General features: G+C 45.3%; 1 protein-coding gene across 5 annotated transcripts in view; it reads left to right on the plus strand.

Moving 5' to 3' along the window:
• Positions 1-27,644, plus strand: part of rfx3 (regulatory factor X, 3 (influences HLA class II expression)) — a 572,273-nt gene that overhangs the window by 286,295 nt on the left and 258,334 nt on the right. For all 5 annotated transcript variants that reach the window (XM_038804657.1, XM_038804659.1, XM_038804656.1 and 2 more), the window contains one exon: positions 973-1,052. In XM_038804657.1, the coding sequence (XP_038660585.1) occupies positions 973-1,052 (80 nt within the window). The remainder of the gene's footprint in view (positions 1-972; positions 1,053-27,644) is intronic.

Below are 27,644 nucleotides of genomic sequence, written 5' to 3' on the forward strand. Positions count from 1 at the left end.
TGTATTTGCATCACAACAGTTTCCTTTATTAATATAGATGTAATGAGGGTACCTTGGTGGCGCACTGGTTAGCATTGCTGCTTCACGGCGCCGAGGTCCCAGGTTTGATCCCAGCTCTGGGTCACGTGTGGAGTTTGCACATTCTCCCCATGTTTGCATGGGTTTCACCCCCACAATCCAAATGTGTGCAGGGTAGCTGGATTGGCCACACTAAATTGCCCCTTAATTGGAAAAAATGAATTGGGTACTCTAAAGGAAAATATATAAATGTAACGATGGGACATAGGGATTTAATATCAGAAAAATTGAGACAAAGTTATAATAATAGCTTACCAATGAATGTACATTTGTAGAGATGATGTGCGCACAGACATACAACTTTTAAAATATTGCAGATTTTTTGACACGGAGACATGAGGAAAAGAAAACCTAGGAATACCAGGAATGGGCATTTAAAACTGCAAAACATCAGGAGAACTGTACTTGAGCACAATCACTAGCAATGGGACCAAATTGCACCAGATCAAAAGCAGGACACTTAAGTACTTGTACCTGTAGCAGATTTTAAACACAGTGGGAGTTTTTTTTTACTATAACTAGCATCCCTTATCTTAATCATTCTCTCCCCATCAACCCACTGTCGCTTCTATATATCCTTTACCCCACCCCATAACTTCTAATCATTTGACTTGCTACACACTTGGGCAACCATGTTATGTGAATATCTTCAACCAATCGTAGATAATGGAATACCGCTAGTGCCACCTAGCTACAAGGTTAAACTTCTGAATTAGTACTGCACGGAAATAAATGGGAAAATTCAATACAGCACAGCAAACCAAGCGAAGAACTCATCACGATGGAAGATTGTGACAGTAAAATGTTATAATAAGTCATAATGAGAGGAATTGCTGGGAATATATAAAATCTTTTAAGACGTTACCGTTATTAAAATAAATGTTTATTTTTCAGGTACAACAGGTGCAGCATGTCTACCCAACACAGGTGCAGTATGTGGAAGGGAGTGATGCAGTTTACACCAATGGAACTATGTGAGTCCCCTCTGATATTGAAGTCAATGCCAATAACTATTGGGCAAGTCTGCCAATTTACTATTGCTTGCTTTTCGAAACCACCCAAGACAATTTCACCAGAACTATTAGTGGGTGATTTGAGCAGACTGTAGAATGTGACAGAAATGGAACAATGAAGGACATTCAGGAAAGAGAAAGCTTGTTGTAAACTAGACTTATTCATTTGAAGGGTAGTGGTGGAACATTCAAAGCTGATGTGTCATGGATGATAGAGGAAATAAAGTAAAAGTAAAACAGAAAAGCGCGGCTTATGACAAATGTCAAAAATGAAATTCAGTTAATAACAAAGAACATTATGGAAAGTGCAGAAGGGAATTGATAAATGAATATGAGGGACTAAGAGAAAGAAATTATCAGAAAATATTAAAGCAAACCCTAAAACATTTTATAAACATACACAGTGCTAAATTTGATCCCCAAAAATGCAGCGTGTCAAGTTCATGATACCTGCTCATAATGATATCTGCACCCAGCCAACACAAACTACACTGTTAATTGGCGACAAACAATAGCAAGGGGCCCAAAATCGTTACTTCCTCAAGCCTGCGCTGCTAAAGGGTCTGCTGAATATTTCCGGCATTTCCTGTTTTTTATTGCAGAGGATGCTGATGGGTATGCACAACAAAATGCTTGGTGCATTGGGAAACCTGTCATTTATCAATGATTTTCCTTTCATCATAAGGCGAGAAGTGGGGATGTTCGCTGATAATTGCACAATGTTCAGCGCCATCCACAACTCCAGATACTGAAGCAGTCCATGTCCAATTGCAGGCTTGGACTGACAAGTGGCGACAAACATTTGCACCACACAAGTGCTGGGCAATGATCATCTCCAACACAAGAGAATCTAACCATCACCCTTTGACATTCATTCATGGCATTACCATTGCTGAATCCCCACTATCAACATCTGAGAGGTTACATTGACCAACAACTCAACTGGGCCAGCCATATAAATACTGTGGCGACAAGAACAGGTCAGAGGCTAGGAATCCTGCGGCAAGTATCTCACCCTCTGGCTTCCCAAAGCCTGTCCACTATACACAAGGCACCAGTCAGTAGTGTGATGGAATACTGTTCACTTGCCTGGTTGAGTGCACCTCCAACAACACTGAAGAAGCCCAGAACCATATAGGCCAAAACAGCCTATTTGATTGGTACCCCTTCCACAAACATTCACTCCCTTTCCCTTTACAAGATGCACTGCAGGAACTCACCAAGGCTCCTGTAGGCATCACCTTCCAAACCAATGACAGCTACCATCTAGAAGGACAAAGGCAACAGATACCTGGGAACACCACCTGGAGGTTCCCTCCAAGTTACTCACCATTCTGATTTGGAAGTAGATCATCATTCCTTCATTGTTGCTGGGTCAGAATCCTGGAACTCCCTCCCTAACAGTACTCTGTGTGTACCTACACCTCGGGGACTGCAGCAGTTCAAGAAGGCAGCTAACCACCACGTCTCAAGGGCAACTAGGGATGGATAATAAATGCTGACCTAGCCAGCGAGGCCCACATCTTATGAATAAAGTTTTTAAAAGCATTAGAGGGGGGAAGCGGTGTAATGGTTAGCACTGCTGCCTCACTGCGCTGAGGACCCATGTGCGATCCCGGCCCCAGCTCACTGTCCGTGTGGAGTTAGCACATTCTCCCCATGGTGCTTGGGTCTCACCCTCACAACCCAAAAGATGTGCAGGCTAGGTGAATTAGCCACGCTAAATTGCCCCTTGATTGGAATAAAAAATGAATCGGGTACTCGAAAAAATTTTTTTTTAAAAGCATTAGAGGGGCATTCCAACTTAATGCAGGGTTCATTAGAGTGTTTGAGGCCATCCTATTGATCATCGGTGGCTACTCTGTTGACACACTTGTGGACCCACTTATCTGTTGGCCAATGTTGCAATTTCTATTGCAGCGCAAGCTGCAAACACCCAATACCTGAGTGCTGGAGTGTGAGTTCAGATTGCTGCCCTACAAGGTCACCTTGCTGCCATGCAAGCTTAGACTGCTGACATTTTTGCTCCAGATGACAGTGTGCAAAAGGGCCTTACAGAGTGTCACAACAATCCAGCAATGTGTCATCCAAAGATTACTGAAGTGCTGACCTGTAGGAATTGCAATGGTTCCATGGAGCAACGATATGCTGTCAAGATGACAGCATTTATCTACATATCTCGGCGCTCTGCCTGTGCCCTTGCTGTTGCCTGTCAGCCAGTCATCCCAGACTGCTGTCACCCATGCACAGATGGCATAGTCTGCAACCAGGTCTTGGAAGCTAAGAGCTGCTCAAAGTCACCCTCTTAAGGCCATCTGCAGCCTCTAAATGTCAGCCAAGCGTAATGCAGCTGAGATAGCACTAGATAGAAAATCTAGGTCTGACGCATGAATACGGGCACTGAGGAACTGCAGATGGATAATTAATTTCCATCTATATGCAATATGGCATTTGGTTCATGAATTTGGTTTGGAATGTTTATTTCGTAGTGGCTTTCGTATTTTTGTCAGCCAAGAGGATACTGTAATAGTTCATGACAAAGGAAAGATTAGATTTTCCTATGTGCTCGTGAAACCTGTCCTGCGCCCTTTTCTGCTTTCCAAAATGCCCACCCAACTCATGTGTGACCTTGCCTTGGACTTTTGTCTTTTTATACCAGTGGTCAAATTCGCAGTGCATTTTGCAAACTGGCATGTAGTGTACGAGGAGTGTGGGTGTGGAGGTAGGCCAGTTTTATTCATTCATGGGATCTGGGGATTTCTGCTGGACCAGCATTTGTTGTCCACCCCTAATTGTCCATGGACGGAATGGCTTGCTAGGCCATTTCAGAGAAAGAATAATCACATTGCTGTGGATCTGGAGTCTCATGCAGGCCAGACCTGGGGCGGGATTCTCCCCTACCCGGCGTGACGGGGGGTCCCGGCGTAGGGGAGTGGCACCAACCACTCCAGGGTCGGGCCTCCCCAAAGGTGGGGAATTCTCCGCACCTTTGGGGGCTAGCCCCGCGCTGGAGCGGTTGGCACCAGAAGACTGGTGCAAAAAACCGGAGCCAGCGGCCTTTCAGGCCCACCGCCCGGCAGCGCGGCTGGCTGAAAGGCTTTCGCCGGTTGGCGCATGCGCCGGCGGTGACGTCAGCGGCCAGCTGCCGCCGACCTCACCACCGGCGCATGCGCGATGTGGGTTTCTCTTCCGCTTCCGCCATGGCGGAGGCCGTGGCGGCGGCGGAGGAGAAAGAGTGCACCCAGGGCACTGGCCCGGAGTCTGAGCGGGGGGGCCCCGTTCGCGGGCCTGGCCACTGTGGGGGCACCCCCCAGGGTCCGATCGCCCCGCGCCCCCCCCGGGGGCCCGGTCGCGGCGCCGATCCTGCCACCACCAGAGGTGGTTCAAACCTCGGCGGCGGGAGAGGCCTCCCAGCGGTGGGACTTCGGCCCATCCGGGCCGGAGAATCGCTGCAGTGGCCTCGCTGATCGGCGTGGCGTGATTACCGCCACCGCCACTTCCCGGGTGGCCGAGAATCTCTGCCACGGCGGGGGCCGGGTTTTCGGCGGCCCCAGGCGATTCTCCAACCCTGCTGGGGGTCGGAGAATTTCGCTCCTGGTAAGAGCAGCAGCTTTCCTTATGTTCGTTAGTGAATCAGATGAGTTTTTAGCATCATCTACAGAGGCCATCAAAATCCAGATTTTTACCATCTATCATGGTGGGAATTGAACCCGGATCCCTGGAGCATTAGCCTGGGTCTCTGGAATGCTAGTCTAGTGACAATACCGCTACACAACACCCAGTTCGAAAGCCCTTCTCAGTTCTTTAACACAGTTTTTTCAGCAACCCAACTTACAACATAGTTTAATGGTCCCATGTTAATTGTTCCACTATCTTTACCCCAGCAAACCTATTGCTGGTTTAGAGCCTCAACTAAAAGTGATTTCCAAACAAAGAGCATAGCCTTCGACTGGATCCTCAAATATAAGTCCTCTCTTCTAGGAATCTCAAATCCCCCAAAAGTATCTTAAGATGGAACATGAATTGGGACATGTCTTAGTAGACCAACCTCTTTGAAAATTTACCAAGATCAGCTCTTTGAAATCTTACTAAGACTTCTAGAGTAATGTATTTATGTGGATTCTTGAGATAATTCATATTTCACACTGTGCATCTTGCATGCTTCGAACATATGGGCAGCACGGTAGCACAAGTGGCACTGTGGCTTCACAGCACCAGGGTCCCTGGTACGATTCTCCGCTGGGTCACTGTCAGTGCGGAGTCTGCACGTTCTCCCTGTATCTTCATGGATTTCCTCCGGGTGCTCCGATTTCCTCCCACAGCCCAAAGACGTGCAGGTTAGGTGGATTAGCCATGATAAATTGCCCTTAGTGACCAAAAAGGTTAGGAGGGGTTATTGGGTTACGGGGATAGGGTGGAAGTGAGGGCTTAAGTTGGTCAGTGCAGACTCGATGGGCCGAATGGCCTCCTTCTGCACTCTATGTTCCATGTTCTATATGGTTACAGCTTATACATGAAGTTATAAATGATAACTAAAGCTAATCATAGCTTGTTAATAATGTAGTCGAAATAAGTGAAATTTTTTAATCCACCTTGACCTCTGTCTGAACCCTTGGGAAAATCTCCAAAGGGAACTCAACGCCTTGTGTACAAAAATGGCTGACTGAAATCTCTCAGCTAATGGTGTGTATTTTTAAAGAAAGACTTTGCAGTAAGAAAACAGACTTTGGGACGTGATCCAATGGCCACGATGCGCCTGAAAGTCAGCTCGGCTGAACGTGATCGATAAAAGTCAGGAGACGCTGCTCCTGGATCTACCCGTCTCGCAAGATCCAACGTGATCTCACAAGATGTTGCGATGTAAATCCTGTCCATTGTGGGCGGGGTCACTTTTTGCCAAATCTACAAATTCGAGCGAGACAGTTAGTCTCACACTAATGCGCAGATTCCCGAGGTACCTGAGGCTTTCAGATTCATCCCCCTCACCTCGGTGACCTCGGGTGAGTGCCGTTTGGTACTGGCCCCCACAAGTGGACCCTCCCATAGAGCATTCGAGCTGGGGGGTGGGGAGGAGGAGGGGGTTGCTTCGGGGACCTCGGAGCTCCACAGTGTGCAAAACGTGGCAATGTGTGGCTTCGGCCACGCATTCCCCACTGAGGCCCCTTGTACAACGTGATTCACTTTGTATAACCATGTGCTTCTCAGCGCTGTAAACGCCGGGAACGCGCTCAGTATTGGACTTTGTTCCCAATTAGTTGAATCGCACCCTAATTGTCTAGTTTATTAATGAGTCTTTTCAATTCAAGAATTAGCAATGGCTATGGAGGGACCCCCCCCCCGCCATATTTTTTATTTCTAACCTGTGTAATTATGCGTTTTGAAATGACTGGCTGGTTTCCTCCCAGAAGATAGACACTTCAAGACTTTGTATTAGCTAACTGTCTTACACTAGACCACATTTTTAATCATTACTATTCACTCTCTGAAGTGATTTCACATTCAGAGATTTCTTTAACAAGGATATCAACTCTAAGCACAGATGTCTATTCTGGCTACATTCCAATATCTCGGCATCTGAAGGCTTATTTTGTTTAATATATACATTGGTAATAATTCAAGTTACCAGCCATTTTAGGTTGGTAGCTTTTATGTCAACTCTAATTTAACATTGCGAACCTGATGCTGCTACTCCTAGGATTAACACCTTAAATTCGTAGGTTCTCCATTTGATATGTAATTGTATTTCATCCAGAAACTTCAACTCCTATCCCACTCTGATGCCAAACTCTTCAGATTTACCATGCCACCTCAACCAACATTAAACTAAACCACTTAACAACTGACAGTGACTAACTCTTTAAAAAGGAAATGAATGGCTGCCATTTAAAATGGAGCCCTTTTACCGACTCCTTAATGGCGTATTTGACCTTCTCCAGATGGAAGTACGACATAAGATCTCCACCCAAGCTAGAACTTGTCTCTGGGCTATTAATGAGGTAAAGGCGAGGACATCTGCCTTGACCCCATTCTGCAGCACCGGCGAGTCTGATATCCTGAAGGTTGCCGCCACCGGACATGGCTCCAGATCGACATTATGTATCTCTGACATGGTGCTAAAGAAGGAGAGCCAGAGCTCACTAACTTGGACAAGACCAGAACACGTGAGTATGGTTATCTGGCCCCCGAGAACAACGCTCACACCTGTCCTTTACCCCAAAGAAAAAAATGCAAATCCTTGCCATCGCCAAATGAGCTCTGTACACTACCTTGAATTGGATCAGCCTCAGCAAGAGGACATGGAGTTGACCCTGCGAAGAGCCTCTCTCTTCATCCCATCATCCAGAATAGGACCCAATTCACCCTCCCATTTACCTAATGCAACGGAGCCGACTCTGCTGATAGGATCCGGCTGTAAATACACAAAATACTCCTGCAACAGATCTGGCCGAAGACAAAATCCTATTCAACAGGGAGGAGAGTGGTGTCAAGGGAAAAGAGCAAAAAGCCTTACAGAAAGAATTGCCAATCTGAAGATATCTAAACAGATTGGAACCAAGGTGTTGACATTTTTCTGACGGCTCCTTACAGCTGCCAAACTGCTCCAAACCCTTGTTCCGCCACAATCTAAACGTCTTGTCTAAACCCACTGGCAAGAAGAGGTGATTACTACGATTACTACAGATAGGGGGCCAGCAAAGACATGGAGCTAAGTTTAAAATGCTGGCTGATCTACTTCCAGATTCTCAGCGTGGACACCACTACTGGATTTGAGGAAAATCATGCCAGAGAGAACAGCAAAGATGCCATTACCAATGTAACAAGGCTGGAACACTCACAAGAACTCTCCTCCATTTGCCCCATATGGAACCCGAATCACTAAACCAACCTAGCACTTTCTCAATATTGGCTGCCCAATAATAAATTAGGTAAAGCTAAACCTCTTGACTGTTACCTCTCTGGAGGAACGCCCTACGGAATCTTGGGATCTTACTCACCCAAATTAAAGAGAACACTAATTCTGACAAAGAAGCACTTGGGGAGAAAAGTGGGGAGACACTGAAAAAGAAATAAAAATTTTGGGAGTGTGGTGGTCACCATTGTTGTATTATATACTGCATACGAGGGTATTACGGTAAGGCCCCTATACTACAGGTACGGGGGTAGATCCCTGCCTGCTGGTTCCGCCCAGTGGGCGGAGTATAAATGTGTGGGCTCTCCGAGCTGCAGCCATTTTGGCAGCAGCTGCGGGAGACTCCACATCTCTGCGTAATGAAGCCTCGATTACTCTCTACTCTTGTCTCGTCATAATTGATAGTGCATCAGGGTGCACATTCATTTTAATAGTCTGAACCGGAAAGTTGGATCCAGCAAGGCGAAAAGGTAACATCCCCAGATGGACACCCCTCCCCGGGAGATTAACAGGGAAGTATTCACTCTTTTCCAAATTCTACTTATACCCAGAGAAGGAGAAAAACCTCCTAAGTAGCTCCATTATCTCATCCATAGAGTATACTGGGTCTGTAATTATAAAGAAGCAGATCATCTTGTATAAGGACACCCTATGCTCCACCCATCCCCTTACACTCCACCCATCCCCCTACACTGAGTGGAAAACCTCGCTATGGCAAATTGTTCTATTGCTAAAGTAAATAGGAGCGGAGACAATGAATATCCCTGCCTCATGTCCCAATTCAGCAGAAAGTAGCCTGAGTTCAAAGCATTTGTGCAAACAGTAGCAGCGGGAGTCCTATACAGTAAACAAATCCAGGATATGAACCTGTGCCCAAATCAAACCTCTCAAGAATCTCAAATAGATATACCAACTCCACTCTAACGAATGCCTTTTCTGCATGCAGGGAAACAATCACCTCTGGTTCAGGTACTGAAAAGGTGAAAGGACAACATTTAGTACCCAGCATATATTGTAAGAAGTTAAAGTCCAACAGGTTTCTTTGGAATCACTAGCTTTCAGAGCATAGTGTAGTGACTCACCTGATGAAGGAGCTATGCTCCGAAAGCTAATGATTGCAAAGAAACCTGTTGGACTTTAACTTGGTATTGTAAGACTTCTTACTGCGCCCACCCCAGTCCAATGCCGGCATCTCCACATTTTAACATATATTGGCTATTTGACGACCTGCGAGTAACAACGTCCGCATTCAAAAGTGAAATGGGTCAATTCGACCCACATTCCGTAGTGATAGAGGCCTGTGAAAGTGTAACAGGCAACGAACCCCGGACAAGGAGTCAATAAACATATCTAAAATTAGAGGAATAATTGTTCCGCAAACATCTTAGAAACCTCATCAGGGCCAGATGCTTTACCCCTCTGCATCAACCCAATATATTTCTTAAATTCCTCAGGCCTCAGGACCCAATGGGGATTCCAACTCTTCCCGCCTCTCCCTCTCCAACGCTGAGATGGCTAACCCATCCAAAAAATCTGTCAAGGCCAAACACTGCATAGAGAGCTCCGAACTATAGAGATCCCAATGAAATGTTTCAAAAGCTGCGGGATGGAAACCAGACTACCACTTGAGTCCCTTCTCTTCTCCCAGGAAGCTGCCTGCCGCCTCAGCCGTATTCATAAAATATGCTCCTCGAACTTCGCAGCTGGCCTTATCCGTTGATAGTAATTCAAATGCAAATGGGTGATTAGAACTGCTGTGTCACAGCAGCAGGGACCTGGGTTCGATTCCGACCCCGGTTCAATTCTAACCTCAAGCGACTGTATGTGTGGAGTTTGCACATTCTCTCTATGTCTCCGTGGGTTTCCTCCGAGTGTTCCGATTTCCTTCAACAGTCGGAAAATGAGCAGGTAGGTGGATTAGCCATGCAAAATTGCCCTTTGGTGTCCAATGGTTAAGTTAGGTGGGGTTACAGGGATCAGGTGGGGATTGGGTCTATGTAGGATGGTTGATGCAGAGCCGATGGGCCAAATGGCCTCTTTCTGCACTGTAGGAATTTTAATTTTAAATTGTGTGTGCAGTTTTTTCCTGCTTGCCAGCAACTCCTGTGTTGGGGCAAGTGAGTATTGATGGAGACCACCAAGTCACCCCCCCAAGATTACCTGATGCGAATCCAAATCAGGGATGAAGGCTAGCAGATTGTCCCAGTTTGGAGCGTAGATATTAACTAGGACCACCAAGGTGCCAGCCAAAGACCCACAAACAATAACATGTCTACCATTGGGGTCTGCCAAAATCTTAGCGGTAGAAAATTGAACCCTTTTATTGATTAAAATTGCCACGCCCCGAGCCTTACCATCAAAGCCAAATGAACAACCTTTGCAGCCCTTTGCATGAGCGTTTTATAGGAAATTATTTGTCCCGACAACCACCTTAAGGGCTTCCCACAACGCAGAAGATGAGATAAACTCACTTTTATTAAATTTAATCTATTCCGCAATGGCGGCGGACATACGTTCACAAAATATTTTCTCTGTTAACAGGCAGGCTCTGTCAGTAACCACTCAAGTTAAAGCATAGGTGGCACGGTAGCACAGTGGTTAGCATTGTTGCTTCACAGTCCAGAGTCCCAGGTTTGTTTCCCAGCTTGGGTCACTGTGGAGTCTGCATGCTCTCCCGTGTGTGCGTGGGTTTCCTCCGCGTGCTCCGATTTCCTCCCACAGACCAAAGATGTGCAGGTTAAGTGGATTGGTAATGATGAATTGCCCATAGTGTCAAAAAGGTTAGGTGGGGTTACGGGGATAGGGTGGAGGCATGGGCTTCAGTGGGGTGCTCTTTCCTAAGGGCCGGTGCAGACTCGATGAGCCAAATGGCCTCCTTCTGCACTGTAAATTCTATGATCCCCATCTGCTCCATTAAAACCAACAACGACTTTGCCAGCCCCGATGGAGTCAGACATTTGGACATGGATCGATCCATCCTGAGATCCAGAACACAGTTTACTCCACCCCCCCAAGATTACCTGATGCAAATCCAAATCAGGGATGAAGGCTAGCAGATTGTCCCAGTTTGGAACGTAGATATTACCCAGGACCACTGAGGTGCCTGCCAAAGGCCAGTAGAAAATTAAACCCTTTTATTGATTAAAATTGCCACACCCCTAGCCCTACCATCAAAGCTAAATGAACAACTTGCCACCCACCCCTTCCACAACCTTGTCTGGTCTCTGACCCACAATCAATTTAAAACTTTTATGATGAGCAAATGCTCTTTACCTATTCACAGGACCATTTAATCCCCTGGCATTCCAATTGACAAAACGAATTTGGGGCCTCTCAACCCCACCCCACCACCTCGATCTGGAGTCAGCCATTTCCACCAAGAGGGATTATCCAACAAATCCGTGGAAAGTACAGCCCCCCCCCCCCCCCCCCAAGCTAGCCTCCAAAACCCACCAGCAAGGCAAAACAAAGAAAAATCTGAAGTCACTGTCAACAAACTACCCCTGATTCCACCCCACCCACAAACAATACCACATCCAAATATACAAACAAAAAACACGAAAATCTACTTCTAATAAACCTAACCCTAAACAGAACAAAAACACTAAGCTCATTATCTAAAACAAAACCAATATAATGAGCTGCAGTCACCCGCAGCTCACTGCATTAGCTAACTCTTCAGCTAGCGGGGCGCTCCCACCCAGAGTAAAGAAAAAGGGCACAAAGTATAAAAACCCCTTAAAACATAGTACACCAACAGGGAGCTTTTTATTTTCATAACTGTAATAAAAAATAGAGCAAAACCCCCATAGAATTAACCCCTGCCCATGGTCAACTTGTAAAACATTCATCCCTCACAAGAACAAAAAAATGCAAACATGAACAAGGAACCCCACTTCCGGTGGCGGCATGTAGAAGGAGGCCACACGTTGGATGGCTCCTGCTCAAGAGTTGCTTTTTCAGAATTTAATGCCCGGTCCCAGATGCAATTTTTCATTAAATAAGTGCAGAAAGACATAAAAACCCAAAGGAAAGCTGCCATGAAGAAGGGGGCGAGTGAAAGTTCGTCATTGAGTGGAGGGTCAGCTCGGCAATTGGAAGGATGGCGGAAGCTGGGACGCTGGTTGTGGCCACACTATTCATGGCAGAAAAGATGACCGAGGTGATGGTGTGGAACAGTTCATAAAACACATGGAGGTGATGAAAAAGGAGGTGATGGCAGCATTGAAGGTGCAGGTGGAGGAGACGACTGTCCCGGTGAAGATGGCGGTGTCGACGACATCAGCCGAGGTGCGGGTGCAGGCTGAGAAACTGAAGGGAGTAAAAGAGGCCTTAGTCGCACCACAGTGATCAACTCACCTTGAAGGATGAGGAGCTGCAGAGGGTGCTGGAGGCCAACAAAATTCTGCAAGCCAAAGTAGATAGAGGACCTGGAAAACAGGTCTAGGCGGCAAATTCTGAGGATCGTGGGCCTGCTTGAAGAGGTGGAGGGCCTGAGGCCAACGGAGTATTTTGCCAAGATGTTGACGCAGCAGCTGGGAGAGAGGGAAGATCTCTCTCGCTATGAACTGGATCGGGCCCACTGGAGGCCTGAACCAAAGGCGAATAAGCCGCCAAGAGCAGTGATTATTTGTTTCCGTTGGTTCCGTGTAAAGGAGAAGGTTCTGAGTTGGGCAATGCAGAAGTGAGAGGTGCAGTAGGCTGGAGCTGGTATAGTTTTGTACCAGGTCTTTACTGTGGAGTTGGCGAGGAGGTGGGCAGCCTTTGGCCAAGTGAAGACGGCACTGTATAACAGCTGTTCAGCAGAGTGCACCCAGTTAAGTTGAGAGTGACCTACGACCCCAAAGACTTTCATTTTGAGATGGTGGTAGCGGAGGCGTTTGTGAAGGCAGAAGGACTGGGGCAGAAGTGAGAATTGGGACTGAGGATTGGTTTTGGACTGAGGGTATGGGGGGTGGAGGAGTGTATGTAGCTTTATTTTTCATTGCATCGTTATATGTGCTAAATGAGTTGAAGTTGCCTATTTGGACAAGGTAAGAGTTGGGATTTTCTTTTGTAATGATGGTTCTTTGGGGTTTGTGTGTTCAAACTGGGATTGTGTGTTGAAGAAGATTTCTTTACTTTCCTGGCCAGGGGGGAGGGGATTGGAGGGGAGTTATGCTTGGGCAGGGGCCTCCGCACTGGCTAGTGAACAAGAGTGTGGTGGGGCAAGGAGCTTCGGCCATCAGAGCCTGGTAGAACAGATTTCGATGGGCCTAAGAGGTGTGAAAAGTTGGGGGAGGGGACCAATACTGGGTGAGGTGTTTTTGAGATGAAGAGGATGGCAGGATTCTGGGAGGTGGGGGGGCTCGATAATAACAATGGGATGGGCCTGGAGTTATGATGATGGTGGATAGGAGGGAAGGGGGGTTGAGACCCCCTGGTTACGATAGTTAAGTGGAATGTGACGGGTTTGTTGGAGGGCGGTTTTCAGTGTCATCTCGGGGTAGTGCTTGTGAACTTGGAACCAAGCCCCCAGAAGCTTTTTTCGGGGGGGTCAGACTGGCTCGGGCGGCAGGTGGGAGCGGGGCAGATGTTAGCCTTTGCCTCGCTGATGGCCTGGAGGCAGGTCCTGTTGGAATGGAGGCCAGCTTCTCCATCCTGTGGCACTGCTCGGCGGGGGTTGGGGGGGGCCTACTTGTATTTCTTTGATTCTCGGGGAAGGTGAAGTCTCAGCTGAAGGGGACGAAGGAAGGGTTTCACAATTCATTTGGGCTGTTTACTAGGCACTTCCGTGAATTGGTTGCCATTGAACATTGGGAAGGGGTAGGGGGGCCGGTGGTATTATTATCTTTGGTTACACTGTTTACTGATTGATTGTTAGTTTGTATTTTTTACCAGGAATGTACGAGTGGATGTTTTGGTCTGTATATAATAATATGATAATCGCTTATAGTCACAAGTAGGCTTCAATGAAATTCCTGAAAAGCCCCTAGTCGCCACATTCCGGCACCTGTGCGGGGAGGCCGTTACGGGAATTGAACCTGCGCTGCTTCCTTGTTCTTCATTATAAACCAGCTGTTTAGCCCACTGTGGTAAACCAGCCCCTGAGCGGGGTGTGGTTTGTGTGTGGGGTTGTTTTTTTTTTTTAAATAATTTTTATTGAATTTTTCAAAATACAAACATTTTAACCCCCCCTACATTTACATTTAAATTATAACAAAACAAAGTCAAGCCCCCCTACTTAACAAGACAAAGAAAAAAAAAAAAAAAAAAAAATCCCCCCCCCCCCCCCTACCCGTGTGTGGGGTTGTTATTGTATTTGTTTTTGTTTGTTTTTTCTTTGGTTGTTTATTGATTAAAATGTTGAAAATGAGGAGAATAAAAAGATTTTAAAAAAAGAACAAGGAACCCCAAAAGTTCCCCATATCCACATGCCTACTCCAAACAGCCAAAAAGGCCAAACAAACCTCAATCAACCCACACCCAACCCATTCTTTTTTACAAAGTAATCCACTTACTCTGGCCTATCAAAGTTATACAGGGTGGCTTTGGCTTTGTTGAATGCCACCTGTTTCTTTGCCAGCTGCGCTTCCACATCCTGATAATGTTTGATGCTGTAGCCTTCCCATTTCTTTGCCCATTTCTAGACTGCTCTTTTTCTTGGAAGCTGTGAAACTTCATGATTACTGCTCGCCCGGGTTTGTTGAGACGGTGCTTCTGTTGGAGTGTCTCGTGAGCTCGATCCAGCTCGGGACGAGATGAGAGTCCATCCTCCCCACCACCTTCCCAAACATCTTCGCAAAATACTCTGTGGGAGTTGGGCCTTCCACTCCTCTGGCAGCCCCACAATTCGGATATTTTTGCCTCCTTGAATGATTCTGCAAATCATTCACTATGGCCGTCAGTGCTTTATTTCGCCTCAGCCATCAGGGACATCTCCGCTTCCAGAGAGAAAATCTGGTCACTATACCTCAAAAGTAACATGTCCATGCTTTGTGTCACAGCGCCATATGTTTTTACTGTTTGGTTGGTCTTCTCCGACGCCAACCGAATGACGGCAGGGCATCTTCAATCGATTTGTCATGGTCCCCCGACACTGCCCGCCATTGCTTCTCCAATTCTGCCACCAAAGTGCAAATGAGCATCTTGACCGTAAGTGGAGTGGAGTCTTGGAGGTTGCCTCTGCCATTTTCTCCATCGACGAGCCGGGAGAAGCCTCCGATTCAGTCAACGGACCCATTTTTTCTGGCTTTTCCCCCTGAACTTCCTGGGTATTTCCCTTATGTAGGCACCTTATTCCACTAAACAAGTGTTTTTTTTAAACAAAAGTACCCCCCAGAAATTGGGTGAAAAGGCCAAGCGAACAGTACCCTAGCAGGAGCCACCTTGTGCATGACTTCCCTCTACATAAAGAACGGAAGTCCCAAAATCACTATCATTGATACCAGAAAGAAAAAACACCTACTCCAGTGTGAAAAAAGTCATCTTTTAGGTACCTTTGATGTTTGTGAACAGACAAAAAACTCCATCAAAGACATAATCAGCTTTACAGCTTCTTAAAAGTATCAAATATTCTAAAATCAGTATAGCACCTGCTGAGCTGAACGCTAGCCCTTGAAATCTAGCCAAGTATTCGTAATGACTATATTTGTCATAACAAAACTATATTACCTGATACTGACAGAACAGGATGGTGTCCCATATCCATTTTTCAAAGCCAGGTTCCTGCCAATCACCGGACAGCAGCGGGTACAGAGATTATTTCTGCTTTCAAAAGCAGGTTCAATGTCACTTAGATGTCATTTAAACAGCCAGAATTGTCATGCATGCTAATCCATTATGACACTTCCTTCAATTAAGAAAGTACTGTAATGTATGTCAACTTTTATATATTGATTGTCAATGTAAGGGTCAACATGCCTTAACAGGACATATCCCTATGACAAATTATTGCATTGAGAACACATGTACATTGGCATACAGCATCTAATAGTGACATTGAACGTTTTGAAACATTTTACATTTATCTTTACAGAGTCCTTAACTGGCTTCCTCTCTGTGGTCACAAACTCTCAAAAGATGTGGGGTTTTTAGGTCTTCCAAAACCCACAAAAGCACACAGAAATTGCATTTGGGATGAAATCCAGTTTCTGTAGCCCTCACAATGAAACCCTGATCTTGGAAGAGGTTGTGCATGCGATTTGCACCAAAGGCCTTCCCAATCTGCGAGGCAGCCACACAAAAATGGTGCAGAGGCAGGAGGACACAGAAAATTGTTTTTTGGAGCATAGTGTTTTGTGACCCGATTGACCCTTCAATTGGAAGACTGGACCAAGCTGTGGGACTGTTGGCGAATGAGAAAGTGGGGTGGCAGTTATTAGTATTGCACCAAAATTAGATTTTCATGTGTCAGCATTGGCTCAGTTAGAAGCATACTTGCTTCTCAGTCAGTAGATTATGGGTTCAAGTCCCAGGACTTTGTTGCAGAAGCTCTTCGGCATTGTGTTCTAGGCCTAACCATCTTCAGCTGTTTCGTCAATGAACTTTCCTCTATCATAAGGTCAGAAGTGGCACTGTTTGCGAATGATTCCACAATGTTCACCATTCACAACTTCTCACTGAAGCAGTCTGTTCACATATGCAACAAGACCTGGTCACATTTCTGGCTTGGGCTGATAAGTGGCAATTAACATTAATGTTACGCAAGTGCCAGGCAATGACCATCTACAACAAGAGATAATCCAGATATCTCACTTGACAGGCAGTGACCTTGTTGAATCTGCTTCTATCAGAAACATCATGGACCAGCTATATAGATACTGTGGCTACAAAAGCAGATCAAAGGCTAGGAATTTTGTGATGAGTAACTCACCGCCTGATTCCCAAAACCTTGTCGATCATCTACAAGGCATGGGTCAGGAGAGAGGTAGAATACTCGCCGCATGTCTGGATGAGGGCAGGCAAGATGTCAACACCATCCAGGATCAAACTACCTACTTGGTAGGCACTTCACCTGCTACCTTCAACGTTCACTTCCTTCATCATTGACTGTTACGATCCCAGTTGATGCTATAACTGGATAGAACAATTCCAGAATGAAACACTGATTGAAAAGACTAGAACTTTTACTTTTGTTTTGAAAATGTGGACGAACAGTCATATGACCCAGGTTTTACCACTTCCCCTTCAAGATTTATTTGCCTTGACTGTTGTAAAAGCTGTTCACTATTGCTTTAACTATCAATTTCTGGACTCTATTGAAATTGTATCAAACATTTGCTTTCCTACTTTAAATCTGGATGATTAAATCTCTTTAACTCAGATCACTTTGTTTACTTTTCCTTGAATTAGAGCCACAGAGTTTTACAGCACGGAAAGAGGCCATTTGGCTCATCGCGTCTCCTGAATATTCTCCTTGGTCTCTGGTCTCTTAATTTCATTCTCCCTTAGACATTCTCTCTGTCCAATTCCCTGGTTATCTGGACTGTATCGGTTTATTTGAGAAGTCTACCTCTTTGCAGCTCCTTTGTCCCGTCCAGCTTCTCCTGGCAGAGTTGAGAGATGTTCACTCCCTGGTTTCCTTCTTAACTGCAAACAAATTCAGCTAAAACTAAATTCAAAACCTTTCTGCATGAAAAGGGCCTCCAGTTGCTAAACAACATTTCCTTCTCTAAGGTTTTATTTATTCATCATACCGTAACCTTTTCCATGCACAATAGAAGTACAGCTTCATATGAAACCAAAAACCCCCACACTTACAAACACTTTTGTCCAGCATGAATCTAACTGTAGGTTTTACCCTTACAAGCACAAAATCATTAAATTAAACCCACTCAAAACTATACATTATTTCTAATGTTTATCAATGTAAATATAAATCCCTTAAAGCTACCTGTATTTTCTGAATAATTGACACAGAGAGGCAGCAGTGTTGTACTACCATCTACACGATGCACTGCCAGCATCTTACCAAGGCTCCTTCAACATCACATTCTAAATCCATAGCTTCTCTATCACCTAGAAGGACTAAGGCAGTAGATGGATAGGAACACCACCATATTTTTGTTGCTCTTCAAGCCACACATTTGGAACTAAATCACCATTCCTTCACTGTTGCTGCATGAGAATCATGGAATTCCCTTCCTGACAGCACTGTGAAGTACCTAGAACATATGGACTGCAGTAGTTCGAGGAGGCAGCTCAGCACCACCTCCTTGGGTGCAATAAAGGATGGACAATGAATGCTGGCATCCACACCACATGAACAATTTTTAAAATTTTTTTTAAAGTCCCATTCCAGGACTTGAGCACAAAAACATATATGGAATATGGGCATCACTGGCTGGGCCATCCATAATTGCCCTTGAACTGAGTGACTTGATAAGCCAGTTAAGAGTCAACAACATTGCTGTGGATCTGGTGTCACAAATAGGCGAAATAGATAAGGATGGAAGATTTCCACCCCTAGAAAACTTAGTGAACCAGGTGGGTTTTTACGACAATTGGCAATGATTTCATGGTCATCATTAGATTATTAATTTTTTTCATATTTCACCATCTGCATCCCCTGAGCATACCCTGCATCATTAGTCCAGTGACAATGCCACCACGTCACTGCCTCCTCCCGCTTAAGTACAGTACTGTCATTCTGGAGCATTTTACCTCAAATCTAGTGGAAGCTCATTCCAGAAATAATTTAAAAAGAGAATTGGACAGCTAAGCAAGGGTGAGCACAATGGACAAAATGCAGGGAGCCAGCATAGGCATGACAGGGGATGTCCTCTTTTTGTACTGTAATTTTCTGTTTCTATGAACTGCGCAGTATGATGCGGTATTGAAAAATACAAATCAGAAAAATCCCTGGCAGTGTCCAGTTATCTGATCTGACCAGAAACTTAACTGGACTAGCCACATAACTACTACAACAGCAGGTCAAAGGCTAGGGATCCTGTGGCAAGTAACTCGCCTCCTGACTCTCCAAAGCCTGTTCACAATCCACAAGCCAGGAGTTTGATGGAATACGCTCCACTTGCCTGGATGAGTGCAAAAGCACCCGAGAAGCTCACCACCATCCAGAACAAAGCCGCCCACGATCGGCACTCCATCAACAAACATTCACTCCCTCCACCAGTGTCGCACGTGGCAGCAGTGTGAATCCACAAAGTGCACTGCAACATCAAACCTTCCAAACCCATCACCACTATCATATAAAAAGACAACAGTAGCAGATGTGTGGAAACACGACCAGCTGGGAGTTCCCCTCCAAGCCACACACCATCCTGACTTGGAAATATACTGGCGTACCTTCACTATTGGATCAAAATGCTGGAACTCCATCCCTGACAGCAATATTGGTGTAATTACACAGCATAGACTGATGGTTCAAGAAGGCAGCACACAACAAGGGATATTAGGAATTGGCAATAATTGCTGGCTGAGCCGATGATGCCCTATTCCCATGAATGAATATTGAAAGCAGGGGTAGTTCTGGGTGCCACTTATATATCAGTTGGGTGTTAATTGCATTAGGCTGGTGGGTCTTAATTAACATATAGCTTGCCCAAAATTGCAGCCTCTTTTTAATTATTTGAAGGGGCTTCTCAGCTTTTTGTTGCACTTCAGCCCCACATTCCTAATCTTCGGTCACCTGATGCAGAGGCTGGGGAGGAGGGAAGAGGACCTCCTTGTGGACCTGCCCTAGGCCTGACCAAGTTGGCCATTAATAGGTCCAAGTAGTGGGCAGTTGAGGTTGTCCAAACCCATTGCCCCTCTATGTTCGCCACTAGGTGGCCTTGTCCACTGGCATGTTTCAGGCCTTCCACAACCAGTGGCTGCTACGGGGGTACGGGTGTATTATCAGCCTTGGGACTGACATTTTAATTTAATTTATGACTTTTCCTTTTGATGCTATGTTTTAGTTATAGTGCCCCTCTAGGAGCTGTCACTCCTTCTCATTTGTATTTAACTTACTGACTTTTGTTTTATTTGAAAGAGTATATATTGAAGTCTCCCCTGTTTGGATGGAATTCCACATTGGTCCTGTGCCCCAACACCTCTCTTGCGAGTTGCAGCCCCACAATCTGAGCCAACTCGTGGAAATTTCCTCTGTGCCTTTCCATTCAGCGTAGATGGTGTCATAATATACACATCAGTATATCATGGTGCAGACGCACACTGATTGACACACTGCAAGACCAATCAACACACACAACACACAGCCAATCATCAGTTAGAGCACACTCACTATAAAGACAGAGGGCAATAGTTTTCCTGCTCATTCGGGATGCAGCCTCTAAGAAGGACAGAGCTCACAGCTTGTAGCACAGATCTTTACCATGTGCTGATAGTATAGACTGGTTAGGATAGGCATAGGTCTTCAGTTTAATCTAACATAGTGTCGACCCACAGTGAAAGTATGTTCAACAGTTCCTAGCTTAATAAAATAATGTTGTACTATTTCAAGTGTTGGGAGCCTGTATGTGTTACTGCTGAGGTAAAGGCAGTCTCCACAGATCCAGAGTACCCAACACATCAGATTGATTTCCTGTAGGCATGTTGTTGCACATCCTCCAGCTTCTTGCTTTCCTCCACTATCAGGATATGACAGTGGAGGGGTCTCTACCTGGGAGTCTTCCCTTTCCCAATCAGAGGCCTGGTGGGATGGTGTTGCATGCAGCAGTGCCATGCAACCATATGTTAAGGTGGTTTGCAGACTTCCAGGCTGCATGTCTTTTCTGCACAGGAGAAAGTGTTCCACATTTATATTGATTGCCCAAGGTTTCAACGCCTTTTAGCTATTTGGAGCAGCAGCTGCCAGACCTTTAGTTGCACTTGAACCCCATGCTCCTCATCTTCGGTCACCTAGTGTGGGGGGCAGTGAGGAGGGAGGAGGATCTCCTCATGGGTCTGCTCCTGGACCTGACCAAATTGCCCATTAACAGGCCCAGTGGGCTGCCTGCCCCCCTAAAGCACAGCTACGTTTGTGGTCCGGTGGTCTTGGCGAGGGAGCACATGGTGTCCACCTGCACACTTCAGACCTTTTGCGAGTGGTGGGTGCTGTGGGGCCTGGGGTTCACCATCACCTCTGGAAATGACACTTTGGTTTAAATAGTTAAGTTTCTCCAATACTTAGACCAGGCCTTTGAAATAGGCCAATTGGAATATGAGTTCCCTGATCAGTGGCCCAATCAGATCCTCAGCACTCCCAGTGTAGACAGCAAGCTGAATGCACCTGGTCGTACTGCTGTTGGTTTTGTTAATAAAAGGGATTCTGGTGAAGGGATTTCTGCCTCCTTGGACTTATTACAGTTTCCTTTTGACATTTTGTTTTAGTTACAGTGCCCCTCCAGGAGCTGTACTTACTGTCACTTTTGTTTAATTTATTGATTATTGGTTTTATTAAGAATATAAGTTGAAGTTTTTCATCTTAAGGAGACTGTTAACTTTGGTAATTTGTTAATTATTTTATTGTTTCTATTGGTTATAAAAGTGTGTATATATTGAAAACTATGCATTGTTTCTGTAGTGTAGTGGTTATCACATTTACTTAACACACAAAAAACGAAACGGGGCAGAAACATGACCAAATCTTGCTCATCTAAATGTGAGGAAAAGTTCCATAATTCATATTTGTGGCTGAATATTAACAATTTAGCTTCTTAAAGGGTTTGATCATTTGAATATTTGTTCATTTATGTGATTGTGGTATTCAAAAGAATATATATTGATGACTTGCTCCTTTAAGGAGTTGTTTATTTGAATATTTGTTTACCTGTTAATTTTATTGCTCAATAGAGTATATATTGAAGACCGAAAGAGGGCAGCTCAGTGGTTAGCACTGGCCTGCCTAACCGTGCCAGGGACCCGGGTTCACTTCCGACCTTAGGTAACTGTGGAGTTGCACTTTCTCCCATGCCTGCATGGGTTTCCTCTGGGTGTTCGGGTTTCGTCCCACAGGCCAAAGATGTGCAACTCATGATGGATTGACCATGCTAACTTTGCCTGTTATTTTCCAAAGATGTGCAGGTTTTTTAAAAAATTCATTTATATGATGTGAGCGTCGCTGGTTAGGCTAGTATTTATTGCCCATCCCTAGTTGCCCTTGAGAAAGTGGTGGTGAGTGACCTTCTTGAACCGCTGCAGCCCCTAAGGTATCGATACACCGACAGTGCTGTTACGGAGGAGGTTTCAGGATTTTGACCCAGTGGCAGTGAAGGAACGGGGATATTTCCAAGTCAGGGTGGTGAGTGACTTGGAGGTCATGCTCCAGGTGGTAGGGTTCCCGGGTATCTGCTGCTCTTGTCCTTCTAGATAGTAGTGGTCGTGAGTTTGGAAGGTGCTGCCTAAGGAACCTTTGCGAGTTCCTGCAATGCATCTTGTAGGTGGTACACATGGCTGCCACTGTTCATCGGAGGTAGAGGGATTGAATGTTTGTGAAAGGGGTAGCAATCAAGCGGGCTGCTTTGTCCTGGATGGTGTCGAACTTCTTGAGTGTTGTTGGAGCTACACTCATCGAAGCAAGTGGAAAGTATTCCATTAGGTACGGTTATGGGAGGAGTGGGTCTGGCTTGGTCATCTTTCAGAGGGTCGATGCAGACTAAGAATTTTATGATTCTAAGAGATTGTGGAGGTACATGACTTACTATGTGGGTCTGTCAGTAAAATATTATAATAAATTAAGGTTAGGTTCTATTGTTTAATCCATCTCAGCTTGGCAATCTGAGTTCTAATATTGGAGCTGTACAATAAAGTTAAATGTCCTGAGTTGGGGATTAGGGTAGGAAACAGCCTAAGTCCCATTATCTGGTTAACCTGATTTAAAAGATGCACATCAGATTGAATGTGATGTCTCACAGAAGACTAGCCTTGTTGCCCAGGCTCATCTAGAAAGAATAACTTTTGTGGTGAGTGCCAGAGAAAAGCTAATGTCTTGTAACTGTAACTCACTATCTTTAGGAGAGGGGAATGTATTTTTAAAGAGGTCTGTGGAATCTGTAATTGTTTTTAAGAATTTTCAAGAAAGGACTTTTGCGAGTTTGCATCTGTTGCAATTTTCTTGGATAATAAGAAATATTGGTTCATGTGACCTGGGGACCCTTGACCTGTGAGCAGTACCAACAGAAAGTAATGATGTGGAGATGCCACGTTGGACTGGGGTGGGCACAGTAAGAAGTCTTACAACACCAGGTTAAAGTCTCAACAGGTTTGTTTCAAATCACTAGCTTTCGGAGCGCAGGTCCTTCCTCAGGTGAATGAAGAGGTGGGTTCCATAAACACATATATAGACAAATTCAATGATGCAAGATGATACTTTGAATGAGAGTCTTTAAGTTAAGAAAGAAGCCTTGTGTCCTGTAGATACATCGGAGAGCTACAAGAGGAGGAGCTGGAGGATGAAAGCAACAATGCAGATACAAAGAGAAAGCAGATAGAGACAGAAAGAGGAAAACTGAAATTGAGTGAGGAAAGGAAGAAAATCACTCTCAAGGAGTTCAGTGTTTCTGTTTTGCAGAAAAGGAGAGGGGCGCCATGCGAGCTGGCTAAAAAGGTCAAACATGGAACGTTTTAGCTTGGAGATGCTATAGAGCTAGACGCTTTCACAGAAGTGACCAAATCATGAACTGGGTGTTATTAATTGGTTGTTTAAAAACGAACTCTGGAAAGCCATACCAAATGGACTGTTGTGATCTGAGCGAGCCAATGTTCGCAGAAGTGTGTTTGATGATGGTGATTGCACCTGTGAATCTATTGTTAGATTTTGAAACTATATAGCTATGTATTGCCATACATGGGAAAGAGCAATGCTTGTAGTTATGCAAGATGTATCTTTGTTGTATCAACTAGTTACATTGAAATTTACCTTTTTTGCCCCATTATTTCATGTTTAATTTGCATTAGTTCATGTCAAGGTAAAAGTTACAAAAGTGAATTCTTGTTGGTAATTTCATCATGGGGGGTGTCATTTCAGTAAATTTGATTTATGGTTTCCCCACAGAGATCTCAAAATAGTTAAAATTGTACATTGCTTCCTGAGGCATTAGCTGCTGCAGGAATGGTGAGGAAACTTGGGAAAACTACAACCCTGGTCTCAGTTTCTTACCTGGAACTCCTGCTGCGGACATCTGAGGGACTGAAGTGAGGTAGTGTTTTCCACGGATGGGAGGTGTGTTATGCTTCCTGATGTAGCATAAGCTGCTTCCTTGACGTATACTCTGACAAAGGAAGGTTCAGGCTTGGAGATAGGTTTAACAGATTTATTGAACAGTTAACAATTCTCCTATTTGAGTTTGACTATCCTGCTAATCTTGCTATAGTAACTCAGTCTAACTAACAAGTCTGCTCCAATGAATGCGGTGGGTGTGATCCTTCCGATCTGCCCCTGTCTCTCACTAGGTGTCGCCTGTGGAAAAGAGGAAGAATATGTGTGCCCTGTCCTTTTATATGGGTTGCCCCCTTGTGGTAGTGTCACCTCTGGGTGTTTTGACTGCCCATTGGCCGTGTCCTATCTTACTGACCTATTGGTTGAATGTCTGTGTGTCATGATGTCTCTGGTGCTCCCTCAAGTGTTTACTTAGTCTTAGTGTATTCGCATTAACCCCTTGTGTATTTACAGTGATGCATATCACCACATCCCCCCTTTCGTGTTACATATTTTTTGTACAGTGTTAAAGACAATTGAACAAACAGGTAGATAAGTGATGACATGTACAAATCATGATGACAGTGATGATTATACAATAACCAAATAATAAGTATGAGTCCAAAGTTCATGAATTTATATGGTCAGTGGCTTTCTTGTTTTGTTATTGAAGTGTCGACGTGATGTTGTCATTTCCGTGTGAATGCCGTCAGTGTTCCTGTGCTTAAGGACCAAGAAGTGATCAGGAGGTGTGCAAATGGTCAAATCACTGCGTTGTCTGATTTGGACTCTTTTTTTTCCTCGATGCTTGTGGTAGCGATGCAGTATGTAATCTGTGTTGTCCGACCTGGACTGTTTCTTGTGATTGCGATATTGATGCAGTATGTCATCTGCCTTGAAAGCTGGTTTGCTTGTTCGTAGTGGAGCAAATTCATCTGCCTTGAAAGCTCGTTTGCTTGTTTGTAATGGAGCAAGATTGAATTGGTGAGATTTGCTGTCATGCCATGGTATGGCTGTACTCTTGCCAGTGTTAGGAGCTGTGCTGTTACATTGTCCTGCATTTGCAGAGTTGTACCATGTCATACCAGTCTTTGTTCCAGTGTTGTTTTTTTTGTCATGCTTGTTGTTGACGTTGGTGCCTTTGGTACGCTTCTTGTTGTTGTCAGTGTTGTTGATTTTGTAGGTTTTGTTGTTGTGCTCAATGACCACCCTCTGTAGATAGGCCGAGTCCTTCAAAAAGTCACTTGTGTCAGTGTCCTTTGTGGCATCTGCTATTTCATTGAGCGTGCCGTCTCTGATTCCTCGGCGCTCCCCACCTGCAGTCATGTCCGGTTCACTAGAATCATCTTTGGCTTGTCGATGCTCCCCATCTGGAGTCCTTTCTGTTTCACCTGAATCAGCTTTGTTTCCTTGACACTCCCCGTCCGGAGTCATTTCAGGTTCACTTGAATCATCTGAGGTGTCTTGATGCTCTCCGTCCAGAGTCAAAACGTACAGGAATGCATTTTCTTATGGATGAGGTTTGAGTTAACGTGGTGTCACTGGAGTCACTAGTAACCTCACTTTGATTGTCGAGTGCCTCTGTACAAACTACCTGAGATCTGTCAGTCTTGCTGAGATGCCGCACATCTTTCAAGGGAATTGTGAAGCCTTTGTCACTTGTCGCACATACAGTGGGTAGACCTTCAGTGTCTTCTTGTTGGTTAGATGAGCTGGGTAGACTGTCAGAGTCTTCTTGTGGTGGCTCAAATAATCTGGGTAGACTGTCATAGTCTTTTTGTTGTTCACGTGAGCGTGGTAGACTGTCATAGTCGTCTTGCTGTGCACTTGAGCATGGCAGACTTGCATCGTCTGCTGCTGGTTGCTCAGATAAGGTTGCTAGACCATCATGGTCTTGTTCATGCAAGGACTGCGCTCTGGAGTCTTGCGTTGCTTCCATCATGGAGCCTGTCAACAAGTGCGCTGTGGAGGCTTGTACCGCTCTCTCTGTGGAGTTTGGCATCGTTCCCTGTGTGAAGGCATGCAGTTGTCTCGCTGTGGAGCCGATCTGTGCGCTCTCAACAGAGTCATGCAGTGGTCTCGCTGTGGAGTCTTTCTGTATTCTCTGTGTGGAGACGTGCAGTGGTCTCGCTATGGAGTCTGTCATCGCTTCCTGTGCGGAGTCGGGGACTCTTCGTGGTGCGTGGACCACTCTCTATGTGGAGTCGGGGACTCTTCATGGAGCACTGTTCGTGGTGCGTGGACCACTAGTTTGGTGTCACGCCGCTCTCTGTGGGCTTGGGCCTCTCTCTGTCTCTTGGCGTCAGCCCGCAGCAGAATCCTGTATTTCTGGGTTAGGATGTTGTCTGTGCTGGGATGAGGATCCTCAAATCTGAAGAACTTGTCCATGTCTGTGTCGGATTCTTCACTGTACAACACATCTCATTGTGGTTCGGATTTGGTACTGAGGTCGCCACGTCCAATGATGAAATCATCCTGAGTCGTAGTCTTCAAGGACCATATCATCACTTTTTGTGTCAGAGCTGTGATTGTGCTCGCGATGTCCAAAGAAGAAATCAACGTCTGAGTCGTAGTCTTCAAGGACCAAATAATTTCTTTGGGCGGTGCTAAAAGCCTGTTGCAGGTTTCTGCGGAGGTTACTTTCAGCTACTGGTCGAAGTTCAGGCATTGTGCTATCGTTCCAGGTGAAAGAATTGTGCTTTCCGGCATTAAAAAATGTTTCCACTATTTTGGGGCATTTCCCCTTTAATTTGATGTGGTCCGGGGCCTCTGACGTCATGACGCTTGTGACGTAGAGTGTAGGAATGGAACACGCATGCGCAGATTGCTTTTCCTTTACTGTGCGCTCTTTGCGCAACTGCGTAAGTTCGGCTCCTCGCGCATGCGCAAACGGACCTTACTTCTCTGTGCGCAACTGTGCATGCACAAAACACTGTTTTGCCGGTTCTCGTCTTCTGGGCAACTGCGCATGTGCAGCTCCTTTCGCCAGATGGCTGCCAATCAAAACTGCTGTTTTCTGCATTTGCAGCCTACCTTCGCCTCGTGGTAAGTATTGGCGACTCTTTTACCGTTCTCTCTTGTGTTTTCCTCGCAGTATTCTTCAAACTTGTCCAGGAGAGATTGGAAGTCTCTCTTGTCTTGCCCTTTGGAGTACTTGAAGGTCTTGAAGATTTCTGCTGCACTTGCACCCGCAATGGTGAGCAGAAGCTTTATTTTCTCTGCATCCGCCACGCCATCTAGGTCAGACGCTACCAGGTAGATCTCAAATCTCTGCCTGAATGCACGGCAGTTTGCACTGAGATTGCCGTGGTACCTGAGCTGCAGTGGAACCGGAATCTCAAACATCTTGCATGGGTGCTGTTGCTGCCCGTCACGGATATTTTGAGTTGAACTGTAGAGATTCAACAGGGCATTACTGGTACCATATTGTGTTATGCTTCTTCATGTAGCATAAGCTGCTTCCTTGACATATACTCTGACAAAGGAAACTTCAGACTTGGAGATAGGTTTAACACATTTATTG

The sequence above is a fragment of the Scyliorhinus canicula genome, chromosome 8 (genome assembly GCF_902713615.1).
Source record: "Scyliorhinus canicula chromosome 8, sScyCan1.1, whole genome shotgun sequence".
Classification (NCBI taxonomy): domain Eukaryota; kingdom Metazoa; phylum Chordata; class Chondrichthyes; order Carcharhiniformes; family Scyliorhinidae; genus Scyliorhinus; species Scyliorhinus canicula.